Source organism: Cygnus olor, chromosome 11 (assembly GCF_009769625.2).
Source record: "Cygnus olor isolate bCygOlo1 chromosome 11, bCygOlo1.pri.v2, whole genome shotgun sequence".
NCBI lineage: Eukaryota > Metazoa > Chordata > Aves > Anseriformes > Anatidae > Cygnus > Cygnus olor.
Window position 1 is genome coordinate 18,297,558 of NC_049179.1, and position 26,904 is coordinate 18,324,461.

At 47.7% G+C, this 26,904-nt stretch overlaps 2 protein-coding genes and 2 long non-coding RNA genes across 23 annotated transcripts in view; 2 read left to right on the forward strand and 2 right to left on the reverse strand.

Moving 5' to 3' along the window:
- The window catches only part of MEF2A (myocyte enhancer factor 2A), an 87,787-nt gene extending 83,253 nt beyond the window's left edge, over positions 1–4,534 (forward strand). For all 16 annotated transcript variants that reach the window (XM_040570372.1, XM_040570363.1, XM_040570370.1 and 13 more), the window contains one exon: positions 416–4,534. In XM_040570372.1, coding sequence (XP_040426306.1) covers positions 416–770 — 355 coding nt within the window. In that variant the 3' untranslated portion in view covers positions 771–4,534. The remainder of the gene's footprint in view (positions 1–415) is intronic.
- LYSMD4 (LysM domain containing 4) lies at positions 4,230–11,130 on the reverse strand. Of its 5 annotated transcripts, XM_040570385.1 has the most exons (5): positions 10,971–11,043; positions 10,256–10,546; positions 7,582–7,897; positions 4,823–5,010; positions 4,230–4,354 (listed from the first exon to the last, which is right to left on the reverse strand). In XM_040570385.1, the coding sequence occupies exons 2-4, from the start codon at positions 10,529–10,531 to the stop codon at positions 4,841–4,843; spliced, it is 762 nt and encodes a 253-aa protein (XP_040426319.1). In that variant the 5' UTR covers positions 10,532–10,546; positions 10,971–11,043; the 3' UTR covers positions 4,230–4,354; positions 4,823–4,840. The 5 variants fall into 5 exon arrangements, with proteins under 5 accessions (XP_040426319.1, XP_040426315.1, XP_040426314.1 ...); XM_040570381.1 differs by lacking the exons at positions 4,230–4,354; positions 4,823–5,010 and having other exon boundaries at positions 5,197–7,897; positions 11,017–11,130; XM_040570380.1 differs by lacking the exons at positions 4,230–4,354; positions 4,823–5,010 and having other exon boundaries at positions 5,197–7,897; positions 10,971–11,042.
- On the forward strand, positions 10,631–15,926 carry LOC121076244. The gene is made up of 2 exons (XR_005823416.1): positions 10,631–10,762; positions 15,519–15,926. It is a non-coding gene; the product is annotated as an uncharacterized LOC121076244 (long non-coding RNA).
- LOC121076243 lies at positions 14,808–26,614 on the reverse strand. Its single transcript, XR_005823415.1, has 4 exons — positions 25,091–26,614; positions 21,522–21,643; positions 20,378–20,599; positions 14,808–15,430 (listed from the first exon to the last, which is right to left on the reverse strand). It is a non-coding gene; the product is annotated as an uncharacterized LOC121076243 (long non-coding RNA).
- Positions 26,615–26,904: the final 290 nt, after the last annotated feature.

Genomic DNA, 26,904 nt, shown 5'->3' on the forward strand with positions numbered 1-26,904 from the left:
GCATGAGACCACTTTGTTTCTGCTGCTGATGTGTTTGTTGCCTTTCAAGTTTGCCCATTGGCTGCAGGAGCAATGATGATTTCTGTTATTTATCCTTTCTGTCAGTTCAGTACTGAAGCTGACAAGCTGGGCCCCTCCAGGCCCATCTTCTTGCAGGAGAGTCACCTACGCAGTTAGCCTAAATGTTTGGAAACATGAGATATTTGTTTTTTAACTTCTATAAGTGCACTTCAGACCTTTAACTGATGCTTTCTTTCAACTTTGTTTCTTCCCCTCAGTAAGCTGCGTTTATTTACGTGCTCATTTTGCGGGTGTTGAACCACAAGACAATGCCATCCCACAGACGCGTGAATTGTCACTTTCTTTCCCTTTCTTGTGTTTTCTTATTTCTTCCTTTTGGTTTTCTTTTTCCCAGTACTGGCAGCCAGCTATCTCAGGGTTCAAATTTATCCATTAATACCAACCAAAACATCAACATAAAATCTGAACCAATTTCACCTCCCCGGGACCGTGTAACTCCCTCTGGGTTCCCGCAACAGCAGCAGCCACAACAACAACAACAGCAGCAGCAGCAGCAGCAGTCGCGTCAGGAAATGGGTCGCTCTCCTGTTGACAGTCTCAGTAGCTCCAGCAGCTCTTACGACGGCAGCGACCGGGAAGACCCACGGAGCGATTTCCATTCACCTGTGGTGCTGGGAAGGCCACCAAATTCAGAAGATAGAGAGAGTCCATCGGTAAAACGAATGAGGATGGACACATGGGTGACATAAACTTGCAGTGTTGCCTCTTCAGTTTTGTGTTCTCAAAATGAACTGTCCTGACATATCTAAATTTATAAATAAGGACATGAAATAAGTATATTTATATGTATATACATACATGCATATATATATCTTCACATGCATATATATGTGCTAGTGTGTGTAGCATACACAAAATCATCAGGCACTTATTACAAACTTCTTGTATAGCTGCAGATGTCCCATGGTAAAATGTAACAGAACAATCCTATAGGTATTGATCTAGTCTGGCACTTACCTGGACTTGTTGTTTTAATAATATAACCTGTTTTGCAAAGAAACATTGTACCCGTATTATAATCCTACCACACTAGATTGCAGAAACCAAGAGGGCTCGCCTGTAGTAATGTCCCTGTGTGTTTTATTAAAGCTGTATGGTTACTTGTAGTTAAGAAATAATGCTTTGTAGCAGCAGAGCAGTAGAAAAGCAGGAAGAAGAAAGCAATACTGTACATAAAATGACCTTTATATTACCCAACCTGGCATGGGTCTCTATTGCAGAGGGTGCATGGAGAAGGGCTGATGCTAGAAAACATAAAAAACAAAAACCCTGTTTTGCACGTGCAAAAAAATAGTGTATTGGGTCAAAGAAGTGATTTTTTTAATGAGTGAAAGAGAGACATAGAGAACTCGCATGAAATATTCAGAAAATATTAGCCTAGAAAATAGAACGTTAACAAAATAAAATTAATATATTAAGTTATAATTGGAATATGTTTGACAAATTTGTTTTTACGTTCATACCTTTGAAAAATATAGAAACGGATTTTAGCTCATGTATATTTTATATTAAAGAAAACAATACCCTAATGAATTGAAGACTATATATAAAGTTATATACAGTACTTTTGAACACATTCTGCTATGAATTATTTATATAAGCCAAAGCTGTATGTTGTAGCTTTTTTGTAGAGTATAGTTTTATCTTATTTTGACTTTCTAGTTTTTGCTTTCAAAGATGAAAAGGAAAAACTTGCAGGCGGAACCTTGGGGGAAAAATAAGCCATGAACACTTATATGTAAATTTAAATTTGAGCCAAACTCTTTGTGTATATAGCATCTTAAATATATTATCACCTTTGGTGTAAGTACCTATGTATTGTACGTTCACCAGATTAAAAAGTATATTTTTGTGGATTGACGCCAACTTGAAAAAGGCGAGGTCCTTATTAAGTAGAGTATTCACTGTTTAATATTTACTATTTTGTTAAATATACTGTACTTTCTTTGGATTTTAATTATTATTAATATTATTATCCAGATTTTTCAGAGGGTGTATAAAGGGGTTGTCCCCCTCACTGGTGGTGAATGTGTGCCGTTAAATTGTAATCTCTGTGCTGTATGGTTAAGCTTCATTATACATTTTATATATATGTATATAAATAGCAAAGTGGCAAAAAAAAATCCGGTGTTAAGTTCATCCTGCATAAATATAAAAAATCTGTTACAACACATTTTAAGGCATCATTTTAAAACTGCCTCTTCTGAGGAGGAAAAAAAAAGTGGAAAAAACTTGACCTAATTTCTTATGATAGGGAAATAACACATATCAGATGAGCACAAAAGGTTTTTTAAGTGGTAAGTGGTTTGGGATAAAAGCTCAGCTTTCAGAATTAAATGCGCTGTTTCTCTTTGCTGCTTCCATCCAATAGAGCAAGGAATCCAGAGGCCCGTGGTGCTGTCACAGCTGGTGAGGAGAAGTTTGGTTTGGGCTTGGATTCACCGTGTGGCGTTACCGAGGGGGTTGTACAGCCTAGGTGTGCTGTAAGGAGAAGGGTGAGGAGGGAAATAGCAGTGCTGTAGGCCCTTGGCTTCTAGGCCCTGGGTAGGTCAGTGGGCGAGCGGTGGTGAAGGCTGGGTGTGAGCAGCAGCCGCAGGAGCCAAGAGCTTGGTGTCGCAGGCTGTGCGACCTGGCTGGGTGCGAGTGGTTTTGCGTTAGGGAGCGTTGTCGCCTTGTAGAAATCTGATTCCAGTTCTGTGCCGTGCATCTCATCTCCCTGTGCACGTGTTCTTTTGTACTGGGAACCAAAGGGAGTAGGTATTAGTAAATCTCACTGCTGTGGGTAGTTTTGGGCGAAAAACTACAGTGCTGTGTTATTCCTGAAACCCCTTTAAAGTAATCCCTGTCATTTATAAAATAAAATTTGGCTTTTTTTTTCTTAATCTCACTTGATACTGTAAGAAAGAAGTATGAGAAATGAAAATCCGGTGTGGACAGCTATCTTGGCTGCTTGCTTTAATGTGTGATGGAAGAACAAAGTTAGGACGTACAGCCTCTAAAACCTGCTGCGTGTTGTCATGGTAACCTCTGAAGTCGTACAGGTTTCAATTTGTTTCAGCCACTTAACTGTGGAAATCATTCTCCATTTGCTGCAGTTCGTTATCAACTTGCAGAAGCCGACAGGAAAATGAGACCTTTTCTAACAGCAATTCAATTTCCAAAGTGACTGAATTCACTTACCACTACAGAGAACCTTTTAATGCTTTGAAAAGTTATGTGATTTTTTTTTTTCATTATTTATGCACATCTATGAACTTTGCTGTACATCTGAGTGGGAGTTCTGCATTCACATTTACTGTCTATTTTCTTGTGTGCCTTATAAGATGGCTTTGCTGACTGTATCTCAATAGTCTTTATTTCTATGCAGGTTTTTAAACAGTAAGTACTATTGCTGTTTTCTTAAAGAAAAAAGCTACATAAGGGTTAGAGTTTGTATTGAAATTGCACCAGTGAATTTAAACAAACAAACAAAAATGGTTCTGAAGAACTGATCCTGGGACTGTTAACGTGTTGCCCAAACCCCTCCAACAGACTCGGCAGAACAAGTCTTTCACAGACCTCCTGTGTCAGTGGGAGAATCTCATGCCATGAAGTAAATGGGAATCCTGATTTTTAGTAACAAGTAATGAACTTTGGAACATACTTTTTTAGGAATTGTAAAAAAAAAAAAGAAAAAGTTTTATAAAAAAAGACATAGCACAGATATTTCAACAGTTGAAAAATACTTTTTTTAATTAAATATATTGAATGACGTTGCAAGTGGATCCGATCCTAGTTTGAACCTATTCAAGTCTGAATGATTTAAGATTTTTATCTTCTATTGTGACAAATCACCTCTCCATCTTTGAGCTCTCACTGTAGTATTTAAAAATTCACATGTAATCAGGGATTCGTCAGATAAAAATGCTTTAGCCTTTCCTTTCACTTAAAGGACACTAATGCATCAGAAACTTGCGAATTACTGTGCGCACAAGAAATACATAGTAAATAAGGAACATAATAACTCCTAACAATTGATCATGGAAAGACGTTAAATTAGAATGTGAAAGAAAGACTTAACAAATGTAAACATTTGAATCTTAGTAGAAACTTTCTTCACTTTGCTGTGCAAGAGAACACTGCTTTGCTATATTTAAAATGGCTTTTTTAAAAGAGATTTATGTATTTGGTAAATGTTTGTAGTCAACAGTTCACAAAGAAGCTGTTCACGGTTTAATGATGATAAGCCGTTTGGCGGCACAAGCTGGACTTTGTTGCCATCCTTGAGACGAATCTTTTAAGAAAAAAAATAAGTTAATCTCAATTTTTTCCCTGAATGTGTTGTTTTTTCTTCAATATACAATAAATATTCTAGTGAACTTTTTATCAAATGGTTAAGAAAAATGCTAGAGGTTGTTGTAAAATATTTGTATCCTGCATTCACTAAAGTAAAGATACTGGCTTTTACTGTGTACTCCAGCCTCTGTCGTATTTGCAGAGCACGGCGTTTTGTGACTTAGTGCGCTTCTCCTCCCTGTCCCCAGGATCTGAAATACTCATCAGCTTACCTTGATGTACCGGTTTTAAGCTGCAGCCATAGGTAGTGCTTTTAATCAATAGGAACTTAGTTTTTTGGCTACATGCACTTTACAGTCAAACTAAGACCTGGGTTGCTCTAAGCCACCTGTTACAAAATGCTTGCAGAACCTTAAATAAAAGCCCAAGGTAGACTCAGCATCATGAGCCCAAGGCAAGAACTTACTGCCTGCCTCCCTCAGGGTCATGCCTCCTTTTGCTGCTGCAGCACCTGCTGCACCCTGTTCTCCTGCAAGCTGCAGCACTCAACACAGTGGGGCCCAGCACGGCTGCAGCTCTGGTCCTGGGTCTGCATTCTGAAAGCAGAAGGCGGCAGCAGCAGCGCTGCCCTCACTGACTGCAGCGGGACATGGCCTAGAAAACAAATGGTTATACACGAGACAACAAGATTAAAGGGTCCATTGCCAGGTGCTGTCTCCTGCAAGACCCAGCATATGTACATACCCATACAGCAGCTCGTGGTTAACAACAACAAACTAACACCAAAAAAAACACGAAACACACACACAAAAAAAAACAACCACACACAGTCTGGGGTGGTTAAGTGCCCCTTGTGCTTTTATTTCATTTTCCTTTATTTAAAAAATGTAGTAATCACCCCCTCCCCAACCATGAGGGATACTTTTTCCTTCACAGAAGAAAATACAAGGTTTGTTTTTCTTTTCAGTACAAGATACGTTATGTGCCTCATTTGCAAAATCAGGTTCCCTCAGGCTGCCCTGAGCCCTTTTTTGAAGGTTGCAGGAAGCCCAGGGTGTTGGGTTAACACCACATGGGTCTGCTTGGTTTGTGTAATGGTCCTCGCCCCTCAGCATTTGTTCTAAGCAAAAAAAAAAAAAAAAAAAAAAAAAAAAAAAAAAAGCTGTCAGGCTGCTCTTCCTCAGGCCACAAAGGGATTACCTCTGCACACCACCAGCTTGTGCTGCAGCACTCACCCAGCCTTGCTTTTGCTCACAGAGCTTTAGAAGCAACAAAAAAGGCTTTCAAAAACCCAGCACCGTGCCTGATGTTCAGCAATGCTACCCCCCCCCCCCCCCCCCACCAGCCTGCAAGCCCCAGCAGCATTGCCCCCCGCCCCCGCAGGGCTCATAAGAGGCGCTCGTCCCTTGAGCAGCTCAGGGCTGGCCTGAGCAGCCCCAAGCAGGTGGATTCTGCCCTTGTTTCAGGCAGCGCCGTGGTGGAGGAGCCGATGCAGCTCGAGGCGGCCGGGCCAACCCCGTCCTCAGCCACCAGCTGAGCAGCTGGGATGAGCCAAGCCCTGCGCAAGCGTCCGGCCAGGCAGAGCCGCTTCCAGCTGGCTGCTACCCCGTTACTCCCCGGCCCTTCCCGGTGGGTTTCATGCAACTGTGCTGCAGAAACACCTTAGCATTTAGTTCTAGGAGAGCATTTACCTCTGCCTGCTGTCCCTGAAGTTGCTGAATTAACGGTTTGAGGCCAATTCTCTGCAGTGAAGCGCCCCAGAGCCTCGTGTTCCACAGGTGCCTGTTCTGCTCCCTTCCAACACGTAGTGTTTGTTTTCTGACCCGTCCTAAACAGCACCACCCCAGGCTTACAGACAGCTTCTGGCCATCCACAAGCCTCCAGAGCTTCCTTCATCCTTCCTCTGCACTCCGCTTTCTAATGCAAACATCAGGAGTGAACAGACGTGTGCAACATCCAGCAGCTTCACCGCTCCCCATCCTACCCAGGGTTCATACACCTTTATGTGACCACCTAAATAGCGTAGGGCTTCGCAAATAAAGTCACCTTGGCAGCGCTCTCTCACTTGAAGGCTACAAACAAGGAACTCCAGGACTGCACGGGGGTGTTTGGGCTGCACCATCCAGGAGTTAAGAACAAAAGGAGCTAACAGCTAGACCTCCCCGCCCCATGTGAGCCTTGGAGAAGAGCGCACCATGCACCACAGGCCTACCACCACTCAACAGCTCTGCCTGGACGCCTGCTGCCACGCTGAAGCAGTTGCTCTGGATGAGCTGAACCCTGACATAAGCAAGGACTCTGTGAGGAGCTCTGCCTGTAAGACAGCAGCGCTCACGCAGTCTCTTGAAGGGTTTCCTTCATGAGAAAAGCTCCGAGCTCAGCCACCACCGTGAGGGGCTGGAATCGTCCACAACGGAAGTGTTTGTGCACACAGCTGGACTCAGGAGTCACCCCCAGCGTCCTCATGCTGTGGCACACCTCAGCTAACGCCCTAAAAGTCATTGCTGTAAGGTTAGGTACACCCAGACTGCCAGTCTGCAGGAGAGAAAAACGACAATTCAGCGAAAGAGTCCCCCCTTCTATTCTAAGCAAAAAATTTCTTACAACACAAACAGCCGCCAGCTTTCCCGTCACACTAATTCTGCACTCTGTGTCACAGCAGTAAAGGGCTCAGCTTCTTCAACAAGGCCATTCGTAAGAAATACCTGCAGCAAACAGGAGTAATTGCTTTAAAATACTTCCCCTCAACAGAGTTCACAAGTGTTAAGCCAGCTGCCTGTTGATCTTTACAGGCAAAGCATTCTTATTCTTCCATAAAATCACATCACCCCAGGTTCAGTCGAGTTCAGGACTACAATGTCAGCTACTTTAAAAAAATAATAAAAAAATCTCTGTACTGTTATCCCCCCGATTGCACTCGTGGCAGAGTCACAGGCTTATGGGCCTCAGTGCTGGGAGGAGAGGCTGTGTTTGGCTGCACCTCCCCGTTCCGATTTTTTTCTACATCTGAGCTTTGTAGTGGTTTCCCTTCCAATCCATCTGCTGAGATGTTTGAGGTTAGTGTTGTGTTGGAGGTATGGGCTGCCGGGCCATTCTCTTGGGTTTTAAAATAGATGATATAAAATACCGGCAGGACAATCCCTATCAGGAGCATAATGAACACTGCGTTCCACCACTGGATCCCCCAGTCTGCACCAGTGCTGGGCTCCCGCTTCCCCGACTCACAGAGCGGCCGCTCCAGCGCCTCCGTGCAGTACTCGTCGTTCAGCTGGACCTCCGCCCGCACGGCCTCCTGGATGCTCTGGTCGATCCCCTTGAAGTAGTCGCTCAGGCGGCTGCCCTCAGAGCCGCTGGCACCGGCCTCGGGCTCCGGAAGGTCCACGAGCGTCACGCCGCTGGGGCAGCGCGGGGCCGGGGCCGGCCTCAGCTCCCTGCTGCTCTCCGTCAGCAGCCCGTGGGGCTTCACCGGGATCTTGATGGACTTCAGCGCGTACAGGTCCTGCTCCCTGATGAAGTTGTTGACGCGTTTGATATCCGCCACCTGCAGGACCCAAAGAGGACACCAGGATTAGTTTAGACGACCCAACCTGTTACCAGCACTGATACAGGAGTTGGCTACAAAACCAGGCTGCGAGCACCAGCCTGAGGTGAAAACAAGCCCTGGCTGCAAGTGGCTCAGTGCGGTGCAGAGCCTTTCCTGTCTGCTCTGCGAAGCTGGAGACACCTGAACACGGGATGGTTAACCCAGAGCCCAGTCTGGTGGCCCTGAAGCCAAGGGAACCCTCAGCTGCAGGGTCAGACACCCGGCAGCTTGTCCCTAACATCAGGAATTAAACCCTTCAACGTTATTTTGTTAGGAAATAACAAGCTGACACAAAGCATCCTAACTGAGGCGGTGCTTCAGGGTTTTGTTTTGTTCCAACGAAGACAGATCATTGGGACAGCAAATATCCCCCGCAGCGGCTGCAGTCGAGCACTGCGATGCTGTGCTGAAGCTCCAGGAACGGGAGCAGCACTCACACCGCACCAACAAAGCTGATGGCAAGAATGCAAGAGCACGAGGCTGCGCAAGCCATTCAGGCCATTTTTTTTGTACTCATTTTTGGCTGCAGCGAGCTCCTCTTGTCCCAACTAAAAACAATGCCAAAGCCAGGCCCAGACTATAAATGGTCAAGAGTGAAAAGGAGAAGTTTCAAGTGCCTCGTATCTCTGCCAAGTTATCTGCAGCACACACAGAACTACTCCTTGCACTGCCTCAGTGCCCCCGCCCCAAATAGGCCCCGATGACAAACTGTCATTGATTTTAGAAAAGCTCATCCTGGAAGTTTTGAACAGTCACGGACTTTTGCAGTTACAGATTTCAGTGCCCTTACAGGAGCTGCTTAACTGTGCAAGTAACACGAAATACACCCAAACTGTATCACGTCAGGGCCAGCGGGTACACAGACGGATACACAGGTCTCCAGCAATGAGGATTTCTCTCTCTCCAGTTAAACCAGAGCAGGTCAGAAGTGTGCGTTCTGGAAGGGGGGGGCAGTAGGATGTTCCTCCTGCTGGAGAACACAGCCACCCCAGCCCCCATCAGCTCCCCGTCCCCACCAGACGAGCAATTGGCCTCTGAGAGCGCTGCAGACAGACAGGGATGTCAGAGGCAGGACCGAGCCCTCCGTTACGTTACATCACGGGGCACACTGGGATGGTTCCTGACACAAACCAGGAGTTGTTCAGAATTGTCTGAGTTCACGGAACTGCAATGATTTGGTGTAAGCGGCAACAACCATGCAACTGCTGGTGCTGAAAGAGGAGCGTATCGCTACACGGAAGTCATCTGCTGTGGCTCTGAGGTCTCACTGCTCTACTGGTTCCCACCAAAGCCTGCTCAAGCCCTACCAGGCTCTTCCTCACAAGCACCAGCTCAGCAGTGGAACCCAGAAGGGCTTTTTTGTTTTGGTTTTGTTTCTAATGGAATGGGAGGGGAGGAACTGTCGCAATTCCTCCAAGCCCTCTTGCTTCAGCTGCACCTCACAGCTGTTATTAAGCAAGACAGACTGCAACAGCACTGCAGCAGTTCAGCCAGTTCTGTGCCATTATCCCCAACCAGGTCACTGTCCAACTGTTTGCATCATGGAACTTTTTAATCACAGTCTAGCTGGCAGATAAAGGAGGCTCTAAATATACAGCTTTAACTGCTAACCAATGGGGTATGTCTAATGTTCAGATCAGGTAATTAAAGTTCTCAAGAGTTCTTCCCATAAAACTCACCACTTTGGAACAAAGATAATGTTTTTTTAGTATGTTCCAACTCCAGCGAAAATTCATTGTGCACGTGCACTCTTGTCTGCCTGCAGATGGCTGAACTGCTCACGCTTCTGGGTGCTGCGGGGAACAACCAAAACCTACACCCCCGGACAGCACAGGGACTCTGTGATCTGCACTTTGGCATCTCTGCTCCTCTAAGCCCACCTCTGCAATATGCGAGCTCATGCCTTTCTAAAACAAACAGAAGAAGCAACCCAACCCAGGCCCCATCGGAGCGGCACTTTGTTGCCTTGTTCCTTCAAAGCCTGCATCCCCCTGTGAGCAGGGCTCTCACCCGCACATCCGTGCTCAGCTCCCTACTTTTTGCCCTCGCTAAGTAAATACGAATCACGACTGCTACGCTTCGCTTGGTCACCCAAATTAAACAGGAAACCAGGACAGGCAGGGCGTGGGGATGGCACCTTCCTCGGCTCTCCGGCTGAAGAGCGCCCTTCTCCAGCTCACCTGTGCCCAGGTACTGACCTTCCTGAAACACATCGGGCAAACACTGTTAGACAGCGACGAGGGTTACCCGGAAGGTAAGCCACCTGTAAAAGGCCTGTAAAGCAATTAAACCAGAGCAAACAGCCGCAGCTCTTACTTTACAGCCGTACTGCAGGGCCAGCTTGTTCAGACTGTCGTCCTCCGTGACCTCCCGCTCCAGGAGCACCACGTCCCCAGCCCTGTCCCGAGGAGCGCCGCACCGCTGCTGCTCCCTGCCGCGGGGCCGCAGCTCCATGGCGCTGAGCTCCTCCTCCGAGCTCTCCTCCGAGCCGGGCGGGCTGCGGCCGGGGAAGACGTGGAGCTGGCGGCCCGGCGGGCCGTGCACGCTGACGGGGGCCTGGAAGGGGCTCGGCCGGCCCTCGTTCAGCCTCATCTTCTGCGCCGGCACCTGGGACAAAACCACGCGTTTGCATTTCGCGTAAAATCAGCGTTTGTTTCTTGGCGCGTCGGTTTTACATAAAAGTGATTAACCGAGCAGAAGGACGCAGACACTCGGCCCGGGAGCCCTCGGTGACGACCGAAGCCCGGCGGGCGTCCCCCAGAGCCCCGCTCCGTGACACCGCCCGCGAGCCCTCGGCGCCCCACGCACAGACCCCGCAGTTTGGTACCACAAAATTTACTTTTTATCTCTTCGAGGCCGGCTCCGGCCGCAGCCGACTGCGGCCGCGAGGCCTAAAAGCCGCGGCGGGTCGTTAGCTGCGGGCTCCCCTTACCCCCTTCCGACCCCCGGCCCCCTCAGCGCCCCTCAGGCCCCCTCAGCGCCCCCCGCCCCCCTCAGGGCCCCGCTCCCTCAGCGCTCCCCCTCCCCTCACCGAGCCGCCGCCGCTCTCCGGCCATGGGCCGCGCACCTCAACCTACCTCCACTCTTCCCCCTCCTCCTTCCCATTGGCTGGCAGCGCCGGAAGGCGGGACCTCAGCACCAGCCGGCCAATGGGAGGAGGGGGAGCGGAGCGTCAGCGAGGTCGGTTGAGCGCTGGAACGTGGCCGGCGGGAGGGCGCCGCTTAAAGGGACCGCGGCACTGCTTAAAGGGCCCGCGCCCCCTGGCGGGGGCGGCCGCAGCGGGGTCCCTCAGCGGGGGCGCCGCTGGCACACGGCCGCCAGGCGGGCTGGGGGCTCTGTCGTGGTCCCAGCCCCTCCCTGGCTGAGGTGATGGCGGCTTTGCCCTCTCCTCACGCAGGGTGTGCAGCAGAGCAGAGGTGTGAGGCACCCAAGGGTGCCCTGAGGCGCTTCAGCACCCGTCACGGCAGTTGTGGGGCACCCAGGGGTGCCCTGGGACCCCTCGGCGCCCATCACCGTGTCCCGGCCCCAAGGGGTCCCAGGGAGCCCCACCACATGAACGTGGCGCTGTGCGGTCACCCCGCGGTGACACCCGCTCGCCCCAGGGGCTCCCTCGCCAGCTGGGCTCCAGCTGCCCAATTTTGTGGTTTTCACCAAAATCGGCCTTTCTCCTCCGCTGTGCGGCGCCGTGCTTTCCTTGGGCCGTCCCGACTGGCGGCGTGTCGCACCGACAGCCCCGGCACAGACCTCCAACGCCTTCCACGCGCGAGGCCGCGGTGGGGGCGAGGAGAAGTCCTTCTTCGCAGCTGGTCGCAGGAAGGCGCCGGCTGCCCCCAAGGGCTCATGCAAGGATCTCTTGTGAGGGAGGGCCGGGAGGTTTTGCTCAGAAGCACGAACGGCTGCCACACTTTTTGCCCCAAAACGCGCCCGCTGCATCTGGGTTTGCATCGTTGACATCGTGCACAGCACCAATGTCCCCAGCTCAGTGCTGGGAGCAGAGCGGTGCCCTCCCGTGCCAGGGCTCTGTGACTGCTCCGGGTGGGCTCTGCACTCATCTTAGCTTCTGGCACTGCCCAGAAGGAGAAGGTCCGTGAGGTGACTCTGCTCTCCCAGTTTGTCCGCAATAAATCCACGCTGTGAATGGATCACAGTGCCCAGTAACTCCGCACAACACGCCGCCTCGCTTGTCCTGAGCGACCACCGTAACAGAATCTAAGCCTTGGACTAAAAGGACTTGGTGGATGCTTTATGGACTATTCATGGGACGGTCCACAGATGAAGGGAATGATATCTGGGTATTAATCACAGGGCACTGATTAATGAAGATGCATTGTAAAGCTTGGGGCCTGAGCACCACCTAAGTGGTATGGAACAAGGGGTGCCTATTGCCATGGTTTTGGCTGGGATAGAGTTAATTTTCTTTGTATGATGCTGCGTTTCGGATTTGTGATGAAAACGGTGGTGATAACACCGATGTTTTAGTTGCAGCAGAGCAGTGCTTGCACAGAGCCAAGGCCCCCTCTGCTCCTCGTGCTGCCCCGCTGTGGGGCTGGGGGTGCGCCAGCAGCTGGGGGCTGACCAAAGGGCCCCTCCATAGCATGCGGCACCATAGTCAGCAGGAACAGTTGGGGTAAAGGAGGAGGAAGGGGGACGTTCATAGTGATGGCGTTTGTCTTCCCAAGAAACCGTTACGTGTGACGAGCCCTGCTTTCCTGGAGTGGCTGAGCACCTGCCTGCCGACGGGGAGTAAGCAAAGGGATTCCTTGGAGTGCTTTTCTTCACCTAGCGAGCTGTCTGTATCAACCCCTGAGCTCTCACCCTTCTACCTTTCTGATTCTCTCCCCCATCCAACCCGGGCAGAGCGAGCGGCTGTGTGGTTCTTAGCTGCCTGCCAGGGTTAAGCTGCAAAACCTGGCCTAAAAGGCAAGCAGCAGATGTAGGACTTACCAGACCCCACAGGGAATTAGTAGCCATTCACTGAGTGTTGCCCTGCCTTTTCAGCTCTCCGGACCTTCAAACGATCCTATTTTACCTTAACTTATACCTGTTCTCACTTCAGTAAGAATTCTGCACCTAGCAGAGTGGGATTATTCCACTATTAGTTAATTAATACAACAAAGATTTATTTTACTGAAAAAAGCACCATAATGGGAGGCTTTCCAAAACATTTTAGAGAATTATCTGCCGTTTCCAGGCTTTTTCAGTATAAGCGTCCTCCACTGATCTTTCCGCTTGCAACAGCTCACGTTCAGCCTCGTGTCACTCCCAAGCAGCATTTGCTGACTCCCCGGCCTTTTCTGAACCGTTTCAGTTCACGGCAGGACAGCTCAACTCTGCAGTGCAGAGCAGCACAGCCCTTCTGGTCCGCCAAGCTCCACTGCTCCCCACCGTGTCGTGCATAAGCCAAGCTTGCTCGAACCGAAGCAGAAAGACGCCGTAGGATGCGAGCAATCAGCAGATGGATCAGTGCAGACCCAGTCCCTGACTGAGCTGAGGGACACGCCTGCTCGGCGGCTTTGTTACTGCTGAAGCTGAATTTATGCAAATTGTGGTCAATATGGAGAACATAACAGTTCTTAACAAGAAACAACTGCCTGTTTTGTAGGAGAGCTGATGTTGGCTCCAGGCCAGCTGGATGGGGGATGTCGTCATGCCAAACCATTAGGATGTTTTTGTTGTCCACAGATACATTGTGAGAGCTGCAAAGCCACGAACAACTGAAGCCTGTCTGAGAGCTGAATGCTTTTGTCATTATACACATTTAACCAACATAGTTGTCTTATGTCCCCTGAATTCCAGAAAAAAATCCTCCTACTCCTGATTTATGTCAATGCAGAGGGCAACAGAACTGAAAAGTCTTTTCCTTAATCCCAAGTAGCAGTGTCCGTGATGCTGGGCACCAGCCAGCATTCACATGGATGCAAATTCCTTCCTGGAAAATGTCACAGTTAATGTCATTCTGATAAAGAATCACAACTTCAGTGAAGGTCTTGGTTCTGGCTTTTCCAGAAGAGTATGAACTGGAATAGGGTTCTCTCCTTTATTTCCCTGTGACTCCTTTAAGCTCTTTTTGTTCAGACCCAGAATTGCTGTTCTCCTCCTCACTTCTGCTTTGTCTTTTTGCAGGCTCACTTCAGAAGTGTTTTCATTTCACACATATTCCTTGTATCTTTATTTGTTTCTCTTTAAGCAGCCTTCTATGCTTCGCAATCAAATCTATTATTTGGATTCCAGATCACTCAGTGATAGTCTGCTTTCTGCACTTGGGAAAACTAGTAGCTTAACATACAACTTGCAGAAAGCAGCCCCAATTTTTTTTTGTATTGCTATTCAATTAACTCACTCGTCCACAGATGGGCTATTTCACACATCCACGCACACTTTGCACATTGGTGCTACCTGATGTTTGGGCTACGGCTGCTCAGGTTGGCATCTGACGGTTTCCAACAGTCCAGCACTAGTAGGAATGAAAATTGCAATTCATAAATCACCAGGGCCACCATTAATTGTGACCTGATCCATGATTTGGGATTAATAAAAGCAAGACAGAGTTAAATCATTCACCCATTTCCTCTGCCACATGGGCTATTAACAAGAAAAATGTAGAACGAAGAGCAGTCAATAAAAAATGGAGGAGGGAACCCTCACGAATACTCAACTACAGCCCTGACACCACGTACAGCACAAGCTGAAGAAATACTTTTTAGCATCCGCTTCTTAATTTCAACCAGTTATTCCTGTTCAGTTTAGCAATATATAGGGGAAGACCATAATACAGTGCTGTGAGTCAAGAGGAATCTACTGATATTTCTGATATCACTGCATTATATATGTGTATATATATATATATATATAACGATGAGTATTCCTTTCTATCTTTATTTTGGTGTTTCCTGTTGGGAGACGGGGAATGCAGCTGTAGCCAACTGCATTCATATTCAGGACATTGCATTATAAAAATTATAAAGCCTCTACTGCAAATAATTTACAAATGTTAGGCTTTGCTCTGGTTTTGGACTTACGTAGCACAACTGATTTCAATGAAGATACCCCCCATGTTAAAGGCAGAACCATGAGCCAAATACAACAAAATGATACTCTCCCTGGTGCCTGGCGTGACTAAGCTGATGTGGGAACTATGTATACATATGATTGAATTACAAACACAGCAACAAGTTTAAAAACTAGGTACACTAGGCACACAACGCCAGGAAGAAAACCTCAGTGAAATTAAGTTCATTATAGGTGTACACTTAATATAGTTAATTGAGCTATGGAGGTTAGTCTGAGTGCATGTTTGGTAGCATTGGGTTACACCTTGCCTCTTTTAATGGTGTCTCCTGTTGGAAGCTCTTGTCTAGCTCCGCAGGTTCCAAACTCAGCCACGGGCAACTCCATGCATGAGCGCTACTCCTGCTGTTGTCTGCCCTCAAAAGGTCTGAAGGCTGAAACTTGGCAGCCTCAGGAACGAGCTGACGGGTTAGGTGGTGGCATCTGGAAAGAAGCACAAAGCCCGTGTCTGTGCTGCTGCGCAGGAGCAGCCCGGCGATCTGGCTCACCCTGCACTTCTGATTTCTTCTAGGGAAGAAGCGCAGCTCCCGTGTCCACCCTTGCAAGCTTTCTCTCCCCTTTGTAACATAGCAGGAATTATAATAAGGACACAGACTCATCGACTCATCTCCAGCTCAGACAACAAATGACTCTCACCTACGAGGACTACATTTGCAACTCTCTCACATACACTGGGACTCTGAGGATTGAGGCTTTTATCTTGGGAACCACAATGCAGATCTGAACAGCACTGCCGTCTCCTGGAGGAGATAATGTGTCTTTGCTCAGAGATCTAGTTCTCGGCTTGGCTTCTATCAAGCAGCACCATTTGGCAGGGGCTGCCTGGTTTATGTGATAGCAGAGACTGAATTACTTAAGAAAAACAGAGACTTACTCTTTATGTAAAAACAAATGACAAATTAAAAGTGGTTTTAATTTTGCAGTTCATATTTTCTTGGGATTGTGCCAAATCCTGGAGCCCATACTCCACACCCTGTCCTTCTGGAGGAATTTGGCTAGGGAAAGCACTGTAAGATTTGTTCCCTTTCCTCTCCCTTACTCTTAAAATCCTGAGTACTAGTAAAATCCCTCCCCTTCACCCCCCTTCCTGCAACTGGTAAATTGTGAAGAACAGGAATGTTCCTGGGAAGAAACCCAGGCTGAATCGCATTCAGAACAAGTCAAAGATTTCTTGCATAGCTGAAGCATGTGTTTGCAATCCCCAACTGCTGGAGCACGTAAGCCCTGCCAGCGTATGTTTTCCCTTCAGATGTTCTCAGAGAGCTCTAAGCAGTGTCTAGGGCACTCACTCTGTGGACAACATTTTGCGCAGGCATTGCTCCCTTTGCCCAATCTGATAATGGTGCCAGGGCCAAAAAGGTTCTCGGTGAAGGTAGGGCAAACAGGCAGCACCACTGTTCCAAGACCCTGCGTTAGTGATGATCAGAGCCATCAGTCTGCACGACCCCCTGAGCCACAGCCTGGCTCCATTTGGGCCATCTGTTTGGTTGCTGGCACCAACCTATCACCCCAGGCTTCAGGCAGCTTCTAGGGCTGATGAACTCTGGTGTAATTAGCATGTACAGCCCCAATAAAGTACTGCCCAGCACAGAAGGAAAAAAACTAATTAGAACCGTAATGAATGCCCAAAAGGTAAATTATAACTCTTGGGAAGCAACAACTAGCCAGTAGATACATCCTGTTCTCCCTTCTGCCCAAGAGCTGCCACTGATCTAGAGGGGATTTAAATCTTCCATTCAGTGGTACAAAACGGGAACGTGACGTGGCCAAGGAGGATGGGAGCTGGGGACTGAGACACTGGTTGGAAAAACACTGCTTCGGCATATTTGTGAGGAAACTTTTGTCCTTGGCATCACGCAGCGTGCAGTACATTACAGGAGCACACAGTGAGTCCTTGCTCAAGCTGGTGCTGATACTGGGGAAAGGCAGGTTGATGAAAGCATCACTTGTCTTTCCAATGACCTTATCATGTGAGCTGAGCTTGCCAAGAGCTGTCTCTCGCTCTGTGCTCCTCATGGTCTGAGCCAACAAGCCTGAACACGCTGTGCTGATACCTGATATTGCTCAGCATTGCATGGCAGTCTCCGATCATCGCACACACATCCTCGCAGAATGGGATGATGACTTTTCTGTGCTTTTCTGCAAGTCACGTGCCTCCTTGCTATCTCCAGCTTGTCTCACTTCCAAACATGTCCAATTCCACTCTGCAGTTTCGTGAATGTAAGGTGCCTCAGGGAAGGCCCTGAGCTTGCAGGAGGAACAGAGAGAACAGAAAGGTCTTTCAATGCAAGATCTTTGACCTCAGTACACGAGTGGCTGCGCTGTGCTTAGCTCGGCTCTCCACGCTCCCCAGTAGGGTTCCCCTCTTTACTGGAGCATGGCAACAATAGTGAGCAAGTAACACAGGGGGGCAGCAGCAGGCCTTGCTTTCTTGTCAAACTCGCAGGAACTTGTGGTTGTGGCGCCCTTGCAAGGTTTTGTGGAACTGAGGTGTCCCAAGATTTGAGGGTCACTGTGCTGGGCACAAGCCCAGAGTGACTGCTACAGCTGATGGTGCTATGGGAAAAGCATATCCTCGGAGAGATATCTTCACGGCCTCACTGGACAGGTCGTCAGCACTGAGACCTGTGCTTTTGTCACTAAGCCTGGTCTTTCTCCAGTTCCTGCAGTCCCAGCCCAAGCAGTCTGTGCTCGTGTTACAAAGAACATGCAACTGGCAGACAATGAGAACATTGTCTGCAATGGCAAATATGGCCAGAATGAAAATGCCAGGGCTTAGTTCAGACCCTACAGCTCACCACTCTACCAGCCTTGCTGAGCTTGTGGGAACGCAGGCAGGATGGAGTCTAGCTTACGACTTTCAGTGAGGTGACATGAAAAAAGATGCTCTTACTTGGCTGCATCAGGAAGAAAGATGTAGGGTTCATCTGATACAATTTATTCTGAATGTTCAGATAATGGCGAAAAGGCTTGATCTTGGCAGAGAAGGTGTTAAAAGCTTTGTTTTCAAAGTAGGAACATTTAGGTCAGGGAAGTGGCCCTAAATCACACAGCAAGGCTCTGGGATTTTTCAGGCAGGGCTATTTCCAGAGCAGGATGTCTTTTTCACTGCTCTATGTGAGCAGAATTTCAGGAGCTGCTTGTGAACTGGATTTTCCTGGTCCTTCACATCAGCACTCCCCGTCGTGGTGTCTGAGTGGTATGGGCCCAAGCTAATGCTGGAAATGGCAAAAAAATTAAAAAACAGCAAAAGCCAGCCCAGCCACCAAAAATGATGGATGGATTAGAATGAGGGATGGGAAATAAAACAGCCCTGTGCCACATGAGTAATTAAAAAAAAAAAAAAAAAGATAAAATCAGATAAGTGCCCAGATAGGAAAAGCACTTTCTGTAACCGAGGCTGTTACTTTAATTGGAAAGTGCTGTTAACACAACTGCCTGATGGAGGCAAGTGCAATAGCACAGCAGGGCTGTTGCAGATCTGCAAGTAAACAGCCAAATTGCATCTCTCAGCTTCAATCTGTGAATATCTGAAGCCAAAAGAACAGCTTTAAATTTAAAACTTCTGTTGGAGCTCAAGCTTCAATTGGGCTTTGTGCCAGGACATGCAAAGACTTAGGGCATTAAGAGTCTTGTGTAGAAGAAAAGACAGTGGGGAGTCATTTGAGCTGGCTAGTAATGCACTGAGCTATAGCAGGATCTGCGTTCATTCCCTTTAAACCAACTTGTGGGAGGAAAATTGTGAAAACTAAGATTTTATCACTTGTAACTGTTACACAGCAAAAGCTAGGGCTAAGCATGGCCCTGGCTGATATAATTCCTGAGTCGTGCACACAGAACAAGAGAAGGGTCCCAGCCCCAGGCTGGCTCTACCCTTTCATTAATGGGGTAGTGAAGAAGCCCTTGAAGATGCCAGAAACTACAAAGCACCATTAAAGACATCCAAGGAGCTGCTCTGTTGGCTATTGTCTTCTGTTCACTTTGAACCATAATCTCAGGGAATTCTTGTTTTTCCCAAGAGCTCAAAGTGCCTTATAAAGCCGCAGCCACGCAATGCTGTGATGGTACCTCTGCTATTCCCCGAGTTCCAGGGAAGCAAACTGATTCACCCAAGGCCGCACAGTGTGTTGGCACGTCAGCACAGCCTGAATCCCAGCTCTGGGAACTGGGGGTAGGCAAGCATTAAGCAATGAAAGATGTGTCCGACTGTCTGTAATGCTGTGATTTCAAACTGTGAACAGTAGCAAAGCAACACAAACACTACCAGCATGACCACCAGGTACCAAACAAAGCACAAGTAGCCAGATCAGTTTCTCGTAGAGAAAAGGAAGAAGAGCTGAACGATGCCTTTTGCTGTGGGCTGTCTCTCTGCTGGTTAATGCTGCAGCTCTCTGGGTCTTTGCACAGGCAGGGCTTAGATGGACAGGCTGAGAATAATTACCAGGAGTCAGTGCAATCCTTCCCTGGGACTCTTCACTGCCAGAAGCTGCTCTACAATATTCCCAGCTGCTTCCCTAAGTATCTGACAGATTGGACAAAATTAAAGAAACATGGGCTTTGGGCTTCAAGGCCACTGGCAAGTAACTAATCGGGCTCCCAGCTGAGCCAAATGCAAGGAAGAACATCGTTAGCAATAAATCTTCTCTAATTAGAGCCAAGGAATGGATATTTTCTTATGGGAAAACCTTCCCCTTTCCTCTGGGCCACATTGACCAGGAGGAGAGTGACCCCAGTGGGCAGTGGAGGACTTTTATCGTAGTGCCAGGGACTTACCTTCTCAAGCAATAGAAGAAAATGCCACTGCTAAAGCTTCACAGATGGGAAGAAAAAAGAAAAAAGAAAAAAAAAAAAACCACCACCAACAAAACCCACTAAAACACCATAGCTCTTGTTCTGGCATAGGGTTCTGGTCCAAAGAGGGAGGGAGGTGTTTCCACTTGTTTTGAGGCAAGTGCTAGGAAAGTCTCCTTAAAGCCAAATGCTGATCTTTCTTTTCAAGGAACAATCCCAGGGAACAGGTCAAAGACAAGGCAGTTGCCAGCTGCAGGTACAGCTCCTATCTCACCTGTAAGCTCCCATCTCACCTGTAACCTTTCTGCGCACCAGCCAGCAGCCCTCTGTGCAGAGCCGAGCTGCAGGCTGAGGGCTGCCCCACAGCCAACCTCCAGCCCCAGAGCAGTGCCCAGGCAGCCAGAGGGTTGGCCGAAGGCCTCAGGGACAGAGTTGGCTCTCTGTAGCTGCAGCCCCTTGCATTTTGCATGGCCACGCAGTTGGTGGGTAGGCAGTCTAGTGAACAGCAGAGGCGGGGACCAAGCTACCTTTATAGCTGCTCACAGTCCCACAGATGGGGCTCACCGTGTAGACACCAACCTTGCACTGAAGACTTTCTAGGTCTGGGGCCCAGACGCAGGAAGGGAGTTTCACCACAGTCTCCTCCACAAAGGGCAGACAGAAGTTGGTTTCTGGGTGTTGCTCATGAGGAGATTATCAACATGGTGTGTGGGTGAGCGGGTGCATGCTGGTGACAATGCTTGACCATCAAATCTGCCAGGACCTGTGCCCTTCTCTTTTGATTTCATCCCTCTTGGAGTGCTGAAATCAGAACAAGAACAAGGGGAGCAAAAAAAGGAGTGGAAAGAGAACCACTGTAAGAATTAAAGTGACAACAGCAATAAAATGAATACCACACAGAACCAGGCAGCAGTGGGTCAGGTAAACGCCCCACTTCCCCATTCATTAAAATTCAAAACACAAACATCCTGCGGTCTTGCGGAAAGTGAATCACTGTCCCCTTATCTCATTGCTATGTGCAACCCAAAGCCTGCATAAGCAGCTACAGTGAATTAACACCAGGAAAAGTAGCTGGACTGAGTTTACTAATGGAAAAAAATCACAGGCATGTTGTTAAGAAAGAATGAGGACTAATTCTGTTTATTTGGATTCATTTTGTTTGATTGTGCATGCCCTAGGAAACATGAGAGCTTGTGGGGATCACATTAGCACAGAAGAGCAACAAGTGGATAGTGCAGAATTCATGCAAACATTGTGCCAGTCACTGCACCAGAAAATAAAGTTGGCTCAGAGGCAATCACTACGTTGAGAAACGATCTATTGATAAGACACTCTTGGGGAACAGTCTCAGAATGATGTGAGGGAGAGATGGGAAATGGTGCTGCAGAGTTGTGTTTGGAACAAAGCGATCAGGAGAGAATACTGCATCGTTTGACTTTTTGCTTTGCTTTCCTCCCTATTCTTCCCCATTTATTACTAGGGCAAAGAGCATCTTTGCCTGTAAAAATCTGTGTGCCTAAAGAGGTGACACTGGGCTGTGCTACTGTACTGAACTACTTTTGCTTTGCTTTTTTTGCTTTGCTTCAGGTAGCTTGGGAAAATCACAGTAGAACTGTTAGCTATGGATCTCAACATGACCAACATTACCTCAACTTTAAGCACCTGCACTTACAAACTCCTTGCTTGGTAGGGAGGGAAATGTATCGTATTGCTTTCAACTCACCAGAAAATCGCTCGCACCAGCTACTCTTTATGGACATGTCAAGGGAATAGGACCAAGTCCCAGATGGCCAGAGAAACAAGGTACAGTTGGACAGGAGGAGATGATGCTCTCAAACACAGCACCTGAAGGAAAGCCAGGGCAGCTTTTTGGTCCAGGAGATAAACCTTCAAGCCTTTTTTAATAGATAAGATGCATTTACAGTTGTTTCCAGAAAGGGGCAGTAGAGACCAAACCCACAGGATGAACAGAAAGAGACATCCTCATCAGGGAGAAATATAAATAGTGAGAATTGTTTGCAAGGGCTTTTTCCTTGGCATAGAAATGCTCCACCATGCGTCCATTCAAATAAAAACAGCAGGGCCAGTATAGGCCAAAACGGGGCTGCCTGGTGTAACGCAGTCATTTCAAGTCACTCTGAGTTTGCTTCCTTGCCTGCTTTTCAGAGGAGGGCAGTAACCCTGCCAGTGTTTCAAATATGGAGGCTGCACAGGCTGCATCAGTTGGCACAAGGCCTTCTAATGCATCAGAGGAGCACTACATAACGTATTACATAACACAGACAAACCTCCAGCACCAAGGTTTTCTGTCAGGCTCATGAGTTCCTATACCATTGCTAATACAATCAGGATTCCATCTGACCTTGAAAGAAAAGAGACAAGAAAAAGAGGTGCTTTTAAAATCTAGACTCCCCAAACCTCACGTTGTAAGAGTGTGAAGCAGGGAAGCCCATCCCTGCACCATCTTTACAATCTCTTTCAGATTCTCTTGAACCACAGAGAGCTAATTCTAGAGCTGACTGAAGTTCTTTACCTGGAGCAAATCCCGTACGTTTTAATTAATTCAAGCCCTTTATCCCAGCCCTGTGCTATTGCTTTATGCCATCCTCTTGCACCATCCGTAATCCACAGTGGAGGGGGTGTTTCTGGCGGTGGACATGTCCAGAAACCCCAGTTGTGTGACAACACAAGCAGGCACAAAGCATGCAAACCAGTCTCTTCCTCAGAGAGTTTCTGGCCTACGAATAAGATTTCAAACCAGGAAGGCAAGCAGGGAACAATGTCAGGTGAGAGACCAGCTGTCTGCAGCAGAGCAGCTGAGGCAGCTTTATCAGGAAACCAAGAACCCATTCGGATCCTGCTCACAGCACAGCTCAACACACCAGCAGATCTGGCTGCAGACTGAAATCTTGGCTTTCCCTGAAGCCAATGGCAAACATCCCACTGGCTTCAATGGGAGGAGGACTTCATGCCAGATCTCGTGCTTCCCATTCCTTTGCCGTAGCCATGAGAGCAAGCTTTCTTTCCAAGGCTGTGTCTGCAGCTAGGGCCTTCTGGAGCAGGAGTACGGTTCTCCTTGCAACCTAACAAATATCAATGGGAAATAAAAGACTTCTTTTTTAACAGAAATGGTGATTGCCCCAAAGAACAACCTGCTTTGAGATACAGGGCTCTCTGGGCTAAAATTTTTCCTTTCCTTAATGTCTGCCTACAAGGTGCACAACAGCTCAATCACACAGATGCTGGCTGTGATGAAATCAGAAGTTGGAGAGATGGCATGAGCAGGTTTATGCAGCTGGAAACTCATCTCTCCTGGTCTTAACATCCCTCACTCCATACCTGATCGTGTGGCAGTACAAATACAAATAGCGTGACTGACAGCAAACAGGCTGGGGAAGACTAAGGTGACCTGTCTCACAGAAACTGTATCCCTGCTGCTTTTATCACAACTATGTCAATGACTATTTATTTGAGGAGGGAAAGAAAGAGATGCTGGCAGAACTGTGTGCTGACTGCACAGGGCTCTATGTTTGCTCTGGCACAAAGGGTTACTTAGCTCACTGTGCAGGCTGGAGATGGGAAGTTCTGGTTCCTCTCAGACTGGCAGACTTGGTATAGCACAGGAGGGATGTGTGCCTGGCTGTTGAAATGAGCACCTTGAGACCCCTAAGCTATTTCTGAGATGGCAAGGTCAGGGCTCACTTTCCTTACAAACCTTTGCTTTCCTTGGCAATAGTCAAGAGTTTTGTTAGTGAAATCCTGGTGGGTGTTTTGTGATCAGTCAGGCGCAGCAGATTCTATTGCTGGAGGCTGCATACAGGACCTCCCATCTTCTAGATGTAGTAAAATGAACCTGTTTTCTCCAGAAATCCAAGAGTCACCAGCACGGTGCTGATCACCTGTATTATTTCTTAGGTCATTGTTGTGGTTTAGCCTGGCTGGCAGTCAAACACCACACAGCCGTTCGCTCACCCTCCCCCCTCCCTCTCCGGGATGGGGGAGAGAAACGGGAAAGTGAAGCCTGTGAGTTGAGATAAAGACAGTTTATTAAGACAGGGAAAAGAATAACAACAATAATAATAATAGTATTAATAGTAATAATGTGTACAAAATAAGTGATGCACAATGCAATTGCTCACCACCCGTTGACCGATGCCCAGCCTATCCCCGAGCAGCCGGCCCCCTCCTCCACCCCGGCTAGCCACCCCTATATATTGTTCAGCATGCCGTCAGATGGTATGGAATACCCCTTTGGCCAGTTTGGGTCAGCTGTCCTGGGTCTGTCCCCTCCCAGCTCCTGCTGCATCCCTAGCCTGCTCGCTAGCAGGACAGAGAGAGGCTGAAAAGTCCTTGGCTTGGTGTAAGCACTGCTCTACAACAATTAAAACATCAGCATGTTATCAGCGCTCTTCTCATTCTAATCCAAAACATAGCACCCTGCCAGCTACTAGGAGGAAAATTAACTCTGTCCTAACTGAAACCAGGACAGTCATGCAGCATGTCTACCGGACAGACTGATGTCTGTACAGCTGACTGTTTGCATATCAATTCTAGAGGCAAAGGAGATTCTTCAAATCCCATGGCACAAATGTGCACTTCCACAGAAAAGCAGGTGGAGATGTGCCAAGTTACAGTTCCTCAGTTGCTACCCCTGTAACAAATGCCCTGCAAGGAAAACTGGAAAATATTTCATGAAAGAGCAAAGATAACACAAGACTATCTGGCAAAGGCTGGAATTTAATATTAATGGCTTTCCTTTAGTCACTGTATTTCCTGTTCCTAACTTAACCCTCTAAAATCACCAGTGGTCAAAGAAGGGCTATAAACTTTTCCACATCTAAAAGGCCTTTCCTTGAAAGATCTCAGAGCACTTGGCAAATATTAGGGACTGCTGAGGGCTGGCTGTCCTCTGAGGATGCTGCCCATGTAGCCAATGTGCAGAAGCTTATTTGGCTCCTGAAGCCAAACACTGAAATTTATGCTCCTCTTTGCAGGAATATCTTCCTTCACTGTCTCCCAGTTCATCACAGGAATCCACAGAATGAGAGGAACAGAGCTCCCCTTGAATTCACGCTCCAGATTCAGTGTGAGAAAAACCTTCCCCGCAGACAGCTGGGTAAGAGATACACAGCAGTGATGTGATTGTTACATGGAGACTGCTCACGGCTGTGCATGGCTCACCTGCTGGTATAGCTAAACAGCTCCGTTCAACAACAGTGTACCAAAATTCACTTCGATAGTGAGCTGGACCAGGCCCCATGTCCCCATCCATCCCTTCCAGCAGGTACTTACCTGGAGGAGCCCAAATATTAGTCAACATGGATAAGAGGTGCAGAATGTAGCTCTTCCAAGTCTTTCGATCCCTTGGTGATCCTTCTGTGCCACCCCCATCTTCCATCAACCTGGCAAAATACCTGAATTATTGAGCTGACCCACCAAGAGGAATTTAGACTGGAAACATCTCGAGAAAGATGGGTCTCATTAAGGTCTGCAGCCTGCAAAAGAGCACGATGTTGGCTGGGGAGAGAAGCGTTAGTCATCTCCTGCCTCGTGTTCAGCCCTTTCGGACAGTCTCCTCTCTTGGAAGATGCTCTGTTTTGCCTGTATGACTGTTGGCAGAAACTAATGAGCAGGGCTGGTTGAAGATTTTCCATCAAAACAATATTTTTGTTTTGCCAAAAGATACTTTAAAAATTAAGCGGAAAAATTAGAAGAAAGGACTTAGGTTTTGGCTGACATTGTTGGTTAAAAACAATCCCAAACTTAAGATTTTTTAGCCAAAAATGGAAGTATTTGGGGTGAGGCAGGGAAGGAAAGGGGAGGAGCCTGGCAAGTCCTAGAGATACCCTGAAAAACATCTAGAAAGTGTTTACAAATATGAGGATATTTTTGTCATTTTTTTTCCATAGTGAAAGATAGTTCTGTTTTTAGACCCATTCTACAGGGAGGTTGGAAAACAAAAAAACACTTCTTTTTTTCTTTTTTATACTATATGCATACGCACAGGCAGCAATTTGTCTAGAGAGACACTTAAGAAAGACCAAGTCTCTCATAGGAGCTGCCCAGGAGCCTATTATCCAACAACTGCAACTCTCACAGTAACGGACATCCACACAGCTGATTCTGCTGTGAGTTCATACAGCTGATGGAAAGCCTCAATAAACATCGCAGTTGCCTTGCATACAAATAAACAGAGCCATGGGGACAGACAGGGAAAAGGCACTATTTGCAAAGGAAGGTAGTGTGCACACAGCTGTTACAGAACTGTCCATCCTTACCAGCTAGCCAGCCACAGGCAATGTTGTTGCTAATAAAGGTGCAGGGAGAATGGCACATCAATACCTGGGAACCCGCAGAAAGCTGTTTTTTCCTCTTTAAAATTGTTTCTTCAGCAAAACATGGCTGGGAAAAGGAAACAGCTAGAATCTTCCTCACCCTCTGGGCAACGTGACTGCTGGCAGCATTTGTTGGGCTTACTCAGCATCCCCTCCTCAAGGTATGGTCACAGCCAGCGCCGTGAAATGATTTGGGGAAGCTGCGAGCAATGGAACTGGCAGCTTTGGGGACCTGGCAAACCCAGGACCCCACCACCTTGACACAAACCTGGGCATTAAGCAGAGGTGGCAGTGCTGAAGCCAACGCGGTGCAAGCGGCACAGAATTCAAACCAGCTCTGTGAGAAAAACAAGATATTATTAGGCAGTGGAGAGCAGGGGAGGTTCAATTTATAGTGATTTCCTAAGGAATTATACCATGATTCTGGACAGTATTTATATTTTAGACAACACTTAATTTTTTAAAGGACTAATTCAATCTAGATGTGGATTTCATACCTTTTTCTTAATGAGAACAGCACCGGGGGAAGCACGCTTAGAAGTACTGACGTGTCCTGGCAAAGGCTCAGACTGCTGCAACTCGCCTTGCTGACAGGCCGAGCTTGACTCTCATCCCGCGACAGCCCCAGGGTTACAGTCCCGGCGACTTCTACCACAAGCAGCTCTGGCTCCCGGCCGCCGAAGTGATAAAAGACTTCTTGTGCGATCATCTCAGGAGGCAAGTTTGGTGCCAAACAAAGCTGCAGTCTGGTTGGGCCTTTTTGCCATCAGA

Coding starts and splice junctions, on each gene's coding strand:
- LYSMD4 (XM_040570381.1), bottom strand. CDS start 10,531: ATGAGGCTGAACGAGGGCCGGCCGAGCCCCTTCCAGGCCCCCGTCAGC. Junction 7,898..10,255: donor CCCTGCAGTACGGCTGTAAA/GTAAGAGCTGCG, acceptor TGGGTCCTGCAG/GTGGCGGATATCAAACGCGT.